At 41.3% G+C, this 15,699-nt stretch overlaps 1 protein-coding gene across 1 annotated transcript; it reads right to left on the bottom strand.

Annotated features, from left to right (window-relative positions):
* Positions 1-27: 27 nt before the first annotated feature.
* On the bottom strand, positions 28-15,150 carry LOC139541707 (nucleotide sugar transporter SLC35D2-like; the record flags this gene model as incomplete). Its single annotated transcript, XM_071346659.1, is given in 6 exon segments — positions 28-3,464; positions 3,587-3,669; positions 5,256-5,334; positions 5,448-5,515; positions 8,907-8,999; positions 15,048-15,150. Coding segments are annotated over 6 exon segments (529 nt in total), but the record flags the coding sequence as incomplete, so codon positions are not given.
* Positions 15,151-15,699: the final 549 nt, after the last annotated feature.

Raw genomic sequence — 15,699 nt, 5'->3', positions numbered from 1 at the left:
CACTATGTACTAAAATACTTGGAAGGGTTGTAGATGAGGTATTTTTAATGTTAAAAAAACATTGTTCTGGTTTTGAAGATAGTTTGACATGTTACAGATGCCTTGTTAGGTGATCAACATGATTCACTCAACTTACTACACAGATCAGTAACACAAAGTAAGTACACCCAGCTAAAACCTTGGGGAGTGCAGACATTGGTATATCAAAAAGGTGAATATCGCCACACCTGACAACTTGACTGTTGTTGGGTAATGGCATGCAAAAGGACCCTGACAAGTATTAAACAGCCTTCATGGTTAAGTTAGTCCCATCCTTAACCCTTAGGGGAGAAGTTGACCTCTGACAGCCAAACTATGAAACAAATCTAAAAGCTTCAACAAAAGCAAGGTGTTGCCTGCCAGCTACAGTTAAAACAGACCCACTAATCAATGAGACGTGCTCGCAGCAAGTGACACTTGCGCTAGGTAGACTCAGCGATAAGACGTACATGCAAAAACTAAACAGCATATTGGGTCAATAGACTCAACTTCTGTGATGTTTTGGTGCTCTGGCTAACCAAACTTCTTGCGCCGGCCAAATGCCACGCCAACGGAAGGGCCTGGATCCCGGCGATTTCTAGAAAGCAAACATCCTAACCGTTTTGATTGGTCCCAGAGACAGATGTGCTGTGCCAGAACACACTTGGATAAAGCAGCGTTTAGAAAATGTGTCATTGGCTTCGATACCCTGGTTAAAGACGATCTGATGACTTTGTTTTGTACAACACCCTTCATTATGAGGGCAGTCTCAGACTGAAGTATGTAGCGAACATAGAGCAGCGGAAGAATTCAATTTGAGTTGTTATGAAACAAACCCGTGCACATACTGTCTGTGACAGCAAAGTCTTGCATCTCGCTCATCTCAATATCTGCGGTGCTGCTCGTGGCAACATTTTGTTGAGTCTACCTTTAAATGTCTTTGTATGCTTCAAGTCTAAGGAAAACATGGAGCTTTTATTGTTAGGGTGGAGTTAACCTCTGGTCTTTAGGGCCAAGACACCTATAGTTTGGTGGCAGAGAGTACTTAGCACCTCTGAACGTAATTTGTGAACAGTGTGTGCACCGATTTTCCATGTAGAAGCACGAGTCAGACGTCTACAGAGGGTGGTCACAAACGATCGGCACACGAACGCTAGATCCACATTCGGTGCGATGTGTGAAAGCTTTTAGGGTAAGTTAACCCTGGACATGGCGTGTCACAGTAAGGCATCTATAGTTCACCTTCTCCCAACACTGGCTAAATACAGACAGACCTTCTAACAATGGCTAGCTAGACCGACAGCTGGTAAAAGTGCAATAATATTGTTTTTAAAAGCAAATGAAAAGATTTGACAATCATAAACTTAACATAATTGCCTCTACAGAGACCCAGTCACACATACAAACCCTTTATAAAACCCAGAGCAGACATTCAGAAATACTGGAGAATGACAATATTAACAGTTTCCTTTCAGATACAGTTGAAATCAGAAGTTTACATACACTTAGGTTGGAGTCATTAAAACTTGTTTTTCAACCACTCCACTAGTTTTGGCAAGTCGGTTAGAACATCTACTTTGTGTATGACACAAGTAATTTTTCCAACAATTATTACAGACAGATTATTTCACTTATAATTCACTGTGTCAGAAGTTTCCATACACTAAGTTGACTGTGCCTTTAAACAGCTTGGGAAATGATGTCAATTGGAGGTGTGGATGTATTTCAAGGCCTACCTTCAAACTCAGTGCCTCTTTGCTTGACATCATGGGAAAATCAAAAGAAATCAGCCAAGACCTCAGAAAATAAATTGTAGACCTCCACAAGTCTGGTTCATCCTTGGGAGCAATTTCCAAACGCCTGAAGGTACCACGTTCATCTGTACAAACAATAGTACGCAAGTATAAACACCATGGGACCACGCAGCCATCATACCGCTCAGGAAGGAGACACGTTCTGTCTCCTAGAGATTAACGTACTTTGGTGCGAAAAGTGCAAATCAATCCCAGAACAACAGCAAAGGACCTTGTGAAGATGCTGGAGGAAAGAGGTACAAAAGTATATATCCACAGTAAAACGAGTCCTATATTGACGTAACCTGAAAGGCCGCTCAACAAGGAAGCAGCCACTGCTCCAAACCCGCCATAAAAAAGCCACACTACGGTTTGAAACAAAAATATAACTGTTTGGCCATAATGACCATCGTTATGTTTGGAGGAAAAAGGGGGACGCTTGCAAGCCGAAGAACACCATCCCAACCGTGAAGCACGGGGGTGGCAGCATCATGTTGTGGGGGTGCTTTGCTGCAGGAGGGTCTGGTGCACTTTACAAAATGGATGGCATGAAGAAGGAATATTATGGGGATATATTGAAGCAACATCTCAAGACATCAGTCAGGAAGTTAAAGCTTGGTCGCAAATGGGTTGAATGACCCCAAGCATACTTCCAAAGTTGTGGCAAAATGGCTTAAGGACAACAAAGTCAAGGTATTGGAGTGGCCATCACAAAGCCCTGACCTCAATCCCATAGAAAATGTGTGGGCAGAACTGAAAAAGCGTGTGCGAGCAAGGAGGCCTACAAACCTGACTCAGTTACACCAGCTCTGTCAGGAGGAATGGGCCAAAATTCACCCAAATTATTGTGGGAAGCTTGTGGAAGGAAACATTTGACCAATGTTAAACAATTTTGAAGACATTGCAACCAAATACTAATTGAGTGTATGTAAACTTCTGACCCACTGGGAATGTGATTCTCTCTATTATTCTGACATTTCACATTCTGAAAATAAAGTGGTGATCCTAATTGACCTAAGACAGGGAAATTTTACGAGGATTTAATGTCAGGAATTGTGAAACTGAGTATTGTATTTGGCTAAGGTGTATGTAAACTTCCGACTCCAACTGTATGATGGTCAACATCACCCACATAATACTGCCTCAGATTCCATTGGACCATTCCTGTTTGGGGGAACATTCCAGGTTGGTTCTGACATCAGGAGAGAATTCAATCTCCATGAACACATTTCACCAAAAACGGGAACACCGTGCTCTCCATGATGTAATCGTCTAATGACTAAACATGAGGAAGTAAAAGCACCCTTTAAAATCGATCCGTTATAAATATCGTAATCATCTTGCCCCAGCACCGCCCTCCTAATCCATGTGTCCAGTGGGAGGAGCCTGTTGCCATGGTGGGGTGTCCAGTTGGTTGCTATGGTAACCACAGCTGTTAAGTCCATAAATACAACATGTACCAAAAATAGAATGTTATCTTGTACCATTAACATTTGAAAAAGGATCTCCAGTGACTTTTCCTCTGGCATACCATTGATGTCACCATGATGTCATACCACCACTTTCCCCTTGATCTCCATGGCGTTCTCAGAGGGTTTACTGGACTGTTCCTCTGTCAGAGTAATGTAGGAGTACACCAGGCTACCTGCAATACTGACACACACACACACACACACACACCATTAACTGTCTGAAATGAATTACTATTTCTGCTGTTGTGTGACTGGTTCAGTGTGCAATAGTGACTTAAGTCCAAATATATATCTGGTACATACCTGATATTTAACCCAATGAAATTTGTCCAAGAGAAAATGTAGTCCCCACCAAACACCATCCCGATGTATGTCACTAGAATATTCTGTAAGAAAGAGCGTAGTAGAAGGATTAAAAAACATTTTATCGTGTCATTATTGTTGGGTAGAGAGCGTTTGTCATTATTAATGGGTTAGAAAAGTTTTGTCAACAGGTTCGGGTTAGAGAGCGTTTTATCATGTCATTATTAGGGATGCACAATATAAAATCGGTGAACTTGCCGACATCGGTATCGGCCCAATGTCAAAGCTACCGTGCATACCTATATAACGTAGGTACATGACGTAATGGCGTTACACGTGCAACACAGCACTCCTAACCTAGCCCACACAATGTCTGCTGTGTGGATCGAGCAGTCATTTGAAAGAGTAAGAACATTTCAGCTAGACAACTCAAAAGGTGAAATCTATTAACGCCAAAGTAATGGAATTCATTGCCCTTGACAATCAACCGTTCTCTGTCGTGGGTGATGTTGGCTTTCGCCGACACTACCAAGCGTGCTATTTTTCAGATGTTACCCTACCGGAGTTACACTGCTATTAGCTTCACACCGTTTGGGTCTTTGTGTGTCAAAAAGAAACAGTAGTACTGTCAAAGCTGTACAGAAAAGTAAACACCGGCCACGAACGATGTGTTTACAATATTGCGTTGGTAATAAAGCATAATAATTTGTTTGATCGCAACTTCTGGGGTAGCTAGCTTTAGCTTGGTACCTAGCCAGCACCAATACAAACAGCCTGAAAACAATGATCAGTAGAAACTGCAGTCATTTTCATTATTCTTAGCAATGATTTAGGAATCCTTGTGAGTATTAGCTAGGTTGCCACTTGTTGTTCATGATAATAAATTAGCTTTGGGCAACAGGGTTAAGCAGCCAGCTAGCTTCATCTGGCTAGTGAGGCTCGACCTGACCGGGTTATGTGTTGTGAAGCTAGTCACAATAAGGATTAGGCACAATGGTGGAATTTGCGATTTGCCTTCAAAATAAAACTAGGCAAGTCAGTTAAGAACAAATTCTTATTTACAACGACGGCCCGGACGATGCTGGGCCAATTGTGCGCCACCCTATGAGACTCCCAATCACGGCCGGATGTTATCCAGCCTGGATTCGAACCAGGGACTGTAGTCACCCCTCTTGCACTGAGATGCAGTGCCTTAGACCGCTGCGTCCATGTGTGTGTTAACTATTTAACTGTACTAGAATGCTTAAAACGCCGCAAATAAAAGTTATCTGAAAATATCAGCCAATCACTAGTCATTATTGATGGGTTAGAGCATTTTATGTCATTATTGATGGGTTAGAGAGCGTTTTATCATGTCATTAATAATGGGTTAGTTAACGTTTTATCATTTCATTATTGATAGGGTAGGGTTAGAGAGCGTTTTATGTCATTATTAATGGGTTAGAGAGCATTTTATCAGGTCATTATTAATGGATTAGGGTTAGAGTGTTTTATCACATGGTTATTGATGGGTTAGTAAGCGTTCTCTCATGCCATTATTGATGGGTGGGTTAGTGTTTTATGTCATTAATGGGTTAGGGTAAGAGCATTCGATCACCTCATTAATGATGGGTTAGGGTAAGACATTTTATCTTGTCATTATTAATGGGGTTCTGTTCTGGGAGCTTACCTTGATACAGCCCACGATGGTGGTGGTTAGAGCTGAGTTGTATTGTGTACAGAGCACTGTAGAATACATCAGCACAAACCTGCAATACACCACAAGTCATCACACACACAGCACAGAAGGGTAGAAAACAGACGGAAGAGGAGTAGGGAAGAGGGGTAGAGAACAGACAGAGGATAAGAGTCAGGATCTCACCCCATTATACAGGATAGGATGAACTGGCTGAGAAACAGGATGTCTGACCAGCCATCATACTCCACCGCCTGTAGACATACACCATCATTAAGACAGCAGAGAAAGTGTATTTAGTAGTAGCTAACAACATAATGGCAGCTTTATGTGTTTCTGGCTGCTGGCCTCTTCACTTCCTGAGTTTGGAAAACCAGGTCTCTCTGTACCACTCTCTCTACCACTCTCTCAGACACTGTCTCTCTGTCTCGCACTCTTTTGGTATCTTATTAGGATCCCCAGTAGCTGTTGCAAAAGCAGCAACTACTCTTCCTGGGGTCCACACAAAACATGACATAATACAGAACATTAATAGACAAGTACAGAACTACAAAAACGGCACACGTAGCCTACATCTCAATACACACACAAACTATTTAGGTCAAACGGGAGAGGTGTTGCTTTATCTGTTTTTTTAAACCAGGTTTGCTGTTCATTTGACCAATATGAGATACAGTATTATATAGAGCCATTATTGCATGTTTTCTTGTTTGTTCTGGATTTAAGGACTATGATAAGACCCCTGGTGGCATGTCTGTTGGGGTACGTGTGTGTGTCAGAGCTGTGTGTAAGTTGACTATGCTAACAATCTGGAATTTAATATTAATGTTTCTTATAAAAAGAAGAACTGATGCAGTCAGTCTCTCCTCAACGCTTAGCCAAGAGAGACTGGCATTTTTCCAGTTGCTTGCGAAAGTATTAACCCCCCTTGACATTTTTCCCATTTTGTTGCCTTACAACCTGGAATTAAAATAGTTTTTGGGGGGGTTTGTATCATTTGATTTATACAACATGCCTACCACTTTGAAGATGCTAAATATTTTTTATTGTGAAACAAGCAAGAAATAAGAAGAAAAAAAACAGAACTTGAGCATGCATAACTATTCACCCCCCCAAAGTCAATACTTTGTAGAGCCACCTTGTGCAGCAATTACAGCTGCAAGTCTCTTGGGGTATGTCTCTATAAGCTTGGCACATCTAGCCACTGGGATTTCTTCAAGGCAAAACTGCTCCAGCTCCTTCAAGTTGGATGGGTTCCGCTGGTGTACAACAATCTTTTAGTCATACCACAGATTCTCAATTGGATTGAGGTCTGGGCTTTGACAAGGCCATTCCAATACATTTAAATGTTTCCCCTTAAACCACTTGAGTGTTGCTTTAGCAGTATGCTTAGGGCCATTGTCCTGCTGGAAGGTGAACCTCCGTCCCAGTCTCAAATCTCTGGAAGACTGAAACAGGTTTCCCTCAAGAATTTCCCTGTATTTAGAGCCATCCTTCAATTCTGACCAGTTTCCCAGTCCATGCTGATGAAAAACATCCCCACAGCATGATGCTGCCACCACCATGCTTCACTGTGGGGATGGTGTTCTCGGGGTGATGAGAGGTGTTGGGTTTGTACCAGACATAGCGTTTTCCTTGATGGCCAAAAAGCTCAATTTTAGTTTCATCTGACCAGAGTACCTTCTTCCATATGTTTGGGGAGTCTCCCACATGCCTTTGGCAAACACCAAACGCGTTTGCTTATTTTTTTCTTAAGCAATGCCATTTAATGGCCACTCTTCCGTAAAGCCCAGCTCTGTGAAGTGTACGGCTTAAAGTGGTCCTATGGACAGATACTCCAATCTCCGGTGTGGAGCTTTGCAGCTTTTTCAGGGTTATCCTATTTTTTTTTTTTGCCTCTCTGATTAATGCCCTCCTTGCCTGGTTCGTGAGTTTTGGTGGGCAGCCCTCATGTGGTGCCATATTCTTTCCATTTTTTAATAATGGATTTAATGGTGCTCCGTGGGATGTTCAAAGTTCCGGATATGTTTTAATAACCCAACCCTGATCTGTACTTCTCCACAACCTTGTCCCTGACCTGTTTGGAGAGCTCCTTGGTCTTCATGGTGCCGCTTGCTTGGTGGTGCCCCTTGCTTAGTGGTGTTGCAGAATCTGGGGCCTTTCAGAACAGGTGTATATATACTGAGATCATGTGACACTTAAATAAAGTCCACCTGTGTGCAATCTAACTAATTATGTTACTTCTGAAGGTAATTGGTTGCACCAGATCTTATTTAGTGGCTGCATAGCAAAGGGGGTGAATACATATGCACGCACCACTTTTCCTTTTTTTATTTTTTTATTGAAACAAGTTGTTTTTTTCCCACCAATTTGGACTATTTTTGTTTGCCTATTACCGGAAATCCAAATAAAAGTTGTAATGCAACTAAATAGGAAAAGCACCAAGGGAGATGAATACTTTTGCAAGGCACTGTAGTATTTATATCAGCCCTCTGATTACAATGAAGAGCAAGACGTGCCGCTCTGTTCTGGGAGTTCAAGATCTTTTATTGCAGCACTCGACCGGACAATAATCAAGACAAGAAAACTAGAGCCTGCAGGACTTGTGTCAAAAGCACAGCATCTCTTTATTACAGACAGACTGCTCTCCATCTTCACAACCATTGAATATGTTTTGACCATGACAGTTTACAATCTAAGGAACAACAAGTAATTTAATCCCCTCAACTTGTACAACCGCCACTGAGGTCTAGAACTTCGGAAATGATTTGCACCAAATAAAATGCTATTCGTTTTAGAGATGTTCAGGGCCAGTTTATTACTGGCACCCATTCCAAAACAGACTGCAATTGTTAAGGGTTTTGATGACTTCATTAGCTGTGGTTGATGAGTATCTGGTTGAATCATCAGCATACATGGACATACAGGCTTTCTGTAATGCCAGTGACAGGTCATTGGTCAAAATAGAAACAAGTGGCGGAGCTAAAGAGCTGCCCTGTGGTACACTACACCTTAAATGTTTGACATTAAGGAAGCTTCCATTACAGAAGCCCCTCTGAGTTCTATTAGATAGCTCTGAATCCACGATATTGCAATCTGAGGTTGAAAATCCATAAATTCTCTCAACAACAGGTTATGGTCAAAGGCTGCACTGAAATCTAACAGAACAGCACCCACAATCGTCTTCTTTTACATTTAAGTCAGTGAAGTACATGTTGAGTGCCCTTCTCTATAAGCATGCTGAAAGTCTGTTGTTAATTTGTTTACAGAGAAATAGCATTGTATTTGGTTGTACTGTATTTCCAACAGTTTGCTAAGAGTTGGCAGCAAGCTGATAGGTCTGGTGTTAGAACCAGTAAAGGCCGCTTTACCACTCTTGGGTAGCCGAATGACTTTGACTTCCCTCCAGGCCTGAGGACAAAGACTTTCCTCTAGGCTCAGATTAAAGACATGACAGACAGATGCTTTTCTTTAATTATTAGTTTTTTCATGCATGAGTACGACGGCTAACTGTTCGTTGTTGACGTTTCCTGCCTAAGTTTGCCCACTTTGTCAATTGTCTCGCGCCCTCCCTCTCAGTCTCTCCATGACATCAGCACATTGAGAGACTGCTGCCACACAGACCGGTAGACAGACATATCTTACCCTCTGAACGTCTCCAGTGAGTTGAGCTAGCAGCATTGTTGGAAAGATCATAAACAACGCATTATAATACAGCAAGCCATACTTCCCCAGCTCCTGAGGGGGAGGGAGAGAGGGGAGGGGCAGAAGAGGCAGGAAAAAGAGGGAGAGAAGAGAACAGAGAGGGTTATTCATGATGGTACATTCCTCTCTAGCCAGCATACAGCTGTCACCAGCTCACTGCTCTGGTTGTTGGGACGGCATGCTAACTCCATATATGGTGGTAGAATAGTACCTCAGTGTCTATGCTGGTAGCTTTATCATTAGTCTAAAGAACAGTACATAAAAATTACTTTGGCAGTAGTAGAATAGTATAACTAGAGGTAGAATATAACTAGTAGTAGAATAGTATAACTAGTAGTAGAATAGTATAACTAGTGGTAGAATAGTATAACTAGCGGTAGTATAGTATAACTAGCAGTATAGCTAGTGGTAGAATAGTATAACTAGTAGTAGAATAGTATAACTAGCGGTAGTATAGTATAACTAGCAGTATAGCTAGTAGTAGAATAGTATAACTAGCGGTAGAATAGTATAACTAGCAGTATAGCTAGTAGTAGAATAGTATAACTAGCGGTAGAATAGTATAACTAGTAGTATAGCTAGTGGTAGAACAGTATAACTAGTGGTATAACTAGTAGTAGAATAGTATAATTAGTAGTATAGCTAGTGGTATAACTAGTAGTAGAATAGTATAACTAGTAGTAGAATAGTACAGCTAGTGGTAGAACAGTATAACTAGTAGTATAATAGTATAACTAGTAGTATAGCTAGTGGTAGAACAGTATAACTAGTAGTAGAATAGTATAACTAGTGGTATAATAGTATGATAGTATAACTGATGGTACAATAGTATAACTAGTGGTATAACTAGTGGTGATGAGAGATCATAAAACAAGTATACATTAGTAGTCAAAGCAGTAGCATAAAGTGAATTAGAAAGCTAGCAGACAGTGTAATATGAGTGCAACAGCCAACCTCATGTCAACTCCCAAAATTAACTCTCATTCAGAAGTCACTTTCTAAACATATCTCAGCCTGCCTGTGCTCTACTGGAGTACAAGCCTTGATCATTTATTGAGTTAAAACTTCAGTCACAAGTTTTGTCTGATTAACTGATGAACTAAACTAACTGGTATCCAACAATAACATGTGAAGGATAGCTTGCCTTCCATTATCTCCACATATACTACATGACCAAAGTATGTGGACACCTGCTCTACAAACATCGCATTCCAAAATCACGGGCATTAAAATATGGATTTCGTCCCCCCTTTGCTGGGAAGGCTTTCCACTGGACGTTGGAACATTGCTGCGGGGACTTGCTTCCATTCAGCCACAAGAGCATTAGTGAGGTTAGGTACTGATGTCGGCCGATTGGGCCTGGCTCGCAGTCGATGTTCCAATTCATCCCAAAGGTGTTCGATGGGGTTGAGGTCAGGAATCTGTGCAGGCCAGTCAAGTTCTTCCACACCGATCTCGACAAACCATTTCTGTATGGACCTCGCTTTGTGCACGGGGTCATTGTCATGCTGAAACAGGAAACGGCCTTCCCCAAACTGTTTCCAAAAAGTTGGAAGCACAGAATAGTCTAGAATGTCATTGTATGCTGTCGAGTTAAGATTTCCCTTCACTGGAACTAAGGGGCCGGAACCATGAAAAACAGCTCCAGACCATTATTCCTCCACCTCCCTGACCAAGGCCCTTCTCCCCCGATTGCTCAAATTAATGTAATAAATTTTTGAATAAGGCTGTAACGTAACAAAATGTGGGGAAAGTGAAAGGGTCTGAATACTTTCCGAATGCTCGGTGCTAAATATATTAGTACAGCTAGGTACAACATACGGTATCAGTCAAAAGTTTGGACACACCTCTTTCAAGGGTTTTTCTTTATTTTTTCTATTTTCTACATTGTAGAATATTGAAGACATCAAAACTATGAAATAACACATATGTAGTATGTGTAGTAGTATGTGTGCTTCTACACCTGCATTACTAGCTGTTTGGGGTTTTAGGCTGGGTGTCTGTACAGCACTTCGAGATATTAGCTGATGTACGAAGGGCTATATAAAATAAAATTGATTGATTGATTGATAGTAAACAAAAAAAGCATTCAAAATATATTTTAGATTCTTCAAAGTAGCCTTGATGACAGCTTTGCACATACTTGGCATTCTCTCAACCTGCTTCATCTGGAATGCTTTTCCAACAATCTTGAAGGAGTTCCTACATATGCTGAGCACTTGTTGGCTGCTTTTCCTTCACACTGCGGTCCAACTCATCCCAAACCATCTCAATTGGGTTGAGATCGGGTGATTGTGAAGGCTAGGTCATCTGATGCAGCACTCCATCCCTCTCCTTCTTGGTCAAATAGCCCTTACACAGCCTGGAGGTGAGTTGGGCCATTGTCCTGTTGAAAAACAAATGATAGTCCCACTAAGACCAAACCAGATAGGATGGCGTATCGCGACAGAATGCTGTGGTATCCATGCTGGTTAAGTGTGCCTTGAATTCTAAATAAATCACATACAGTGTCACCAGCAAAGCACCATCACACCTCCTCCTCCATGCTTCATGGTGGGAACCACACATGCGGAGATCATCCGTTCACCTACTCTGCATCTCACAAAGACACGGCGGTTGGAACCAAAAATCTCAAATTAGAACTCAGACCAAAGGACAGATTTCCACCGGTCTAATGTCCCTTACTCTTCTTTCTTGGCCCAAGCAAGTCAATTCTTCTTATCGGTGTCCTTTAGTAGTGGTTTCTTTGCAGCAATTCGACCATGAAGGCCTGATTCACGCAGTCTCCTCTGAACAGTTGATGTTGAGATGTGTTTGTTACTTGAACTCTGTGAAGCATTTATTTGGGCTGCAATCTGAGGTGCAGTTAACTCTAATGAATGTATCCTCTGCAGCAGAGGTAACTCTGGGTCTTCCTTTCCTGTGGCGGTCCTCATGAGAGCCAGTTTCATCATAGCACTTGAAGAAACTTAATGTTCCGAAGTAGGGATGGACTGTCCTTTCTCTTTGCTTATTTGAGCTGTTCTTGCCATAATATGGACTGGTCTTTCACCAAATAGGGCTATCTTCTGTATACCACCTACTGTGTCACAACACAACTGATTGGCTCAAACACATTGAGGAAATAAATGCCACAAATGTACTTTGAACAAGGTACACCTGTTAATTGAAATGCATTCCAGGTGACTACCTCATGAAGCTGGTTGACAGAATGCCAAGAGTGACTACTTTGAACAATCTCAAATATAAAATATATTTTGATTGGTTTACACGTTTTTGGTTACTACATGTGTTATTTCATAGTTTTGATGTCGTCACTATTATTCTACAATGTAAAAAATAGTAGAAAGAAAAAACCTGGAATGTGTAGGTGTTTCCAAACTTTTGACTGGTACTGTATATTAGTCCAGCTGGGTGCTACATACAGTACTAGTCAAAAGTTGACACACTTACTCATTCAATATGTGGAATTTCTTCCCTTCTTAATGCGTTTGAGCCAATCAGAAGACCCAGAGTTACCTCTGCTGCAGAGGTTCATTAGTTACCAGCCTCAGAAATTGCAGCCCAAATAACAGACAACTCAACATCAACTCTTCAGAGGAGACTGCATGAATCAGGTCTTCATGCTCAAATTGCTGAAAAGAAACCTCTACTTAAGGTCACCAACAAAAAAGACTTGCTTGTGCCAAGAAACACGAGCAAAGGACATTAGACCAGTGGAAATCTGTCATTTGGTCTGATCAGTCCAAATTTGAGATTTTTGGTTCCAACCAGTGTGTCTTTGAGATGCAGAGTAGGTGAACGGATGATCTCTGCATGTGTGGTTCCCACTGTGAAGCATGGAGGTGATGGTGCTTTGCTGGTGACACTGTCTGATTTATTTAGAATTCAAGGCACACTTAACCTGCATGGCAACCACAGCATTCTGTAGCGATACGCCATCCCATCTGGTTTGCGCTTAGTGGGACTATCATTTGTTTTACAACAGGACAATGATCCAACACACCTCCAGGCTGTGCAAGGGCTATTTGACCAAGAAGGAGAGGGATGGAGTGCTGCATCAGATGACCTGGCCTCCACAATCACCCTACCTTAACCCAATTGATATGGTTTGGGATGAGTTGGACCACAGAGTTAAGGAAAAGCAGCCAACAAGTGCTCAGCATATGTGGGAACTCCCTTCAAGACTGTTGGAAAAGCAGGTTGACAGAAGGACAAAGCTGTCATCAAGGCAAAGGGTGGCTGCTTTTTTGGTTACTACATGATTTCATGTGTTATTTCATAGTTTTGATGTCTTCACTATTATTCTACAATGAAGAAAATAGTTTAAAAAAAGCAAAACCCTTGAATCTGTAGTTGTGTCCACACTTTTGACTTGTACTATATGAATGTATATATACAGTTGGAGTCGGAAGTTTACATACACCTTAGCCAAATACATTTTAACTCAGTTTTTCACAATTCCTGACATTTAATCGTAGTAACATTTCTCTGTCTTAGGTCAGTTAGGATCACCACTTTATTTTAAGAATGTGAAATGTCAGAATAATAAGAGAGAATGATTTATTTCAGGTTTTATTTCTTTCATCACATTCCCAGTGGGTCAGAAGTTTACATACATTCAATTAGTATTCGGTAGCATTGCCTTTAAACTGTTTAACTTGGGTCAAACGTTCCGGGTTGCCTTCCACAAGCTTTCAATAATAAGTTGGGTGAATTTTGGCCCATTCCTCCTGACAGAGCTGGAGTAACTGAGTCAGGTTTTTAGGCCTCCTTGCTCGCACATGCTTTTTCAGTTCTGCCCACAAATTTTCTATAGGATTGAGGTCAGGGCCTTGTGATGGCCACTCCAATACCTTGACTTTGTTGTCCTTAAACCATTTTGCCACAACTTTGGAAGTATGCTTGGGGTCATTGTCCATTTGGAAGACCCATTTGCGACCAAGCTTTAACTTCCTGACTGATGTCTTGAGATGTTGCTTCAATATAACGACATAATGTTCCTACCTCATGATGCCATCTATTTTGTGAAGTGCACCAGTACCTCCTGCAGCAAAGCACCCCCACAACATGATGCTGCCACCCCCGTGCTTCACGGTTGGGAAGGTGTTCTTCGGCTTGCAAGCGTCCCCCTTTTTCCTCCAAACATAACGATGGTCATTATGGCCAAACAGTTATATTTGTTTCATCAGACCAGAGGACATTTCTCCAAAAAGTACGATATTTGTCCCCATGTGCAGTTGCAAACCGTAGTCTGGCTTTTTTAAGGCGGTTTTGGAGCTTCCTTGCTATGCGGCCTTTCAGGATATGTCGATATAGGACTCGTTTTACTGTGGATATAGATACATTTGTACCCGTTTCCTCAAGCATCTTTCACAAGGTCCTTTGCTGTTGTTCTGGGATTGATTTGCACTTTTCGCACCAAAGTACGTTACTCTCTAGGAGACAGAACGTGTCTCCTTCCTGAGCGGTATGATGGCTGCGTGGTCCCATGGTGTTTATACTTGCGTACTATTGTTTGTACAGATGAACGTGGTACCTTCAGACGTTTGGAAAGTGCTCCCAAGGATGAATTTCTAAGGTCTTGGCTGATTTCTTTTGATTTTCCCATGATGCCAAGCAAAGAGGCACTGAGTTTGAAGGTAGGCCTTGAAATACATCCACAGGTACACCTCCAATTGACTCAAATGATGTCAATTAGCCTATCAGAAGCTTCTAAAACCATGACATAATTTTCTGGAATTTTCCAAGCTGTTTAAAGGCACTGTCAACTTAGTGTATGTAAACTTCTGACCCACTGGAATTGTGATACAGTGAAGTAAACAATTGTTGGAAAAATTACTTGTGTCATGCACAAAGTAGATGTCCTAACCGACTTGCCAAAACTATAGTTTGTTAACAAGAAATTTGTGGAGTGGTTGAAAAACGATTTTTAATGACTCCAACCTAAGTGTATGTAAACTTCCAACTTCAACTGTATATACATACACACACAAATATATTATATACACACACACACACACACACACATTAGTCCAGCTAGCTGCTACATACCTTCGAGTCCAGCTAGCTGCTACATACCTTCGAGTCTAGCTTCTGCTTGACGTAGGCTCCGTTAGCTGCAGTCAGAACATCATTTAGCAGAATAAACACATAGCCTTGGAGGTCGAAAGACAGGTCAGCACTGGAGAGAGAGAACACGTACGGACGGACACACACAGCAGGTCAGTGCAGTAGAGCGCAGAGACAGGTCAGAAACATAAGGGAGGGTGAACATGTTGAAACATGTATTTAGCTGGGGGCAGAGACTCAGCTAACACACGCCGTAAAGATAACATTCTAGAGAGGGCATGACTCCTCCAGCACAACTCAAAGAGATCATTTAAACACTTTATGAATTGATTCATTTTATTTTTGGTAAAACAATATGCAGTTTAAAACAGTTTTTAAACTGCTAGAAACCCAGAGGATGACACCTAAGATATTATATACCATATGAATAAAGCTGACCTAAGATATTATATACCATATGAATAAAGCTGACCTGAAGATATTATATACCATATGAATAAAGCTGACCTGAGATATTATATACCATATGAATAAAGCTGACCTGAAGATATTATATACCATATGAATAAAGCTGACCTAAGATATTATATACCATATGAATAAAGCTGACCTAAGATATTATATACCATATGAATAAAGCTGACCTAAGATATTATATACC

Source organism: Salvelinus alpinus, chromosome 16 (assembly GCF_045679555.1).
Source record: "Salvelinus alpinus chromosome 16, SLU_Salpinus.1, whole genome shotgun sequence".
In the NCBI taxonomy this organism is placed as follows: domain Eukaryota; kingdom Metazoa; phylum Chordata; class Actinopteri; order Salmoniformes; family Salmonidae; genus Salvelinus; species Salvelinus alpinus.
The sequence above is the reverse complement of the archived record's forward strand: the minus strand, read 5'-3'. Positions and strand labels throughout refer to the sequence as shown.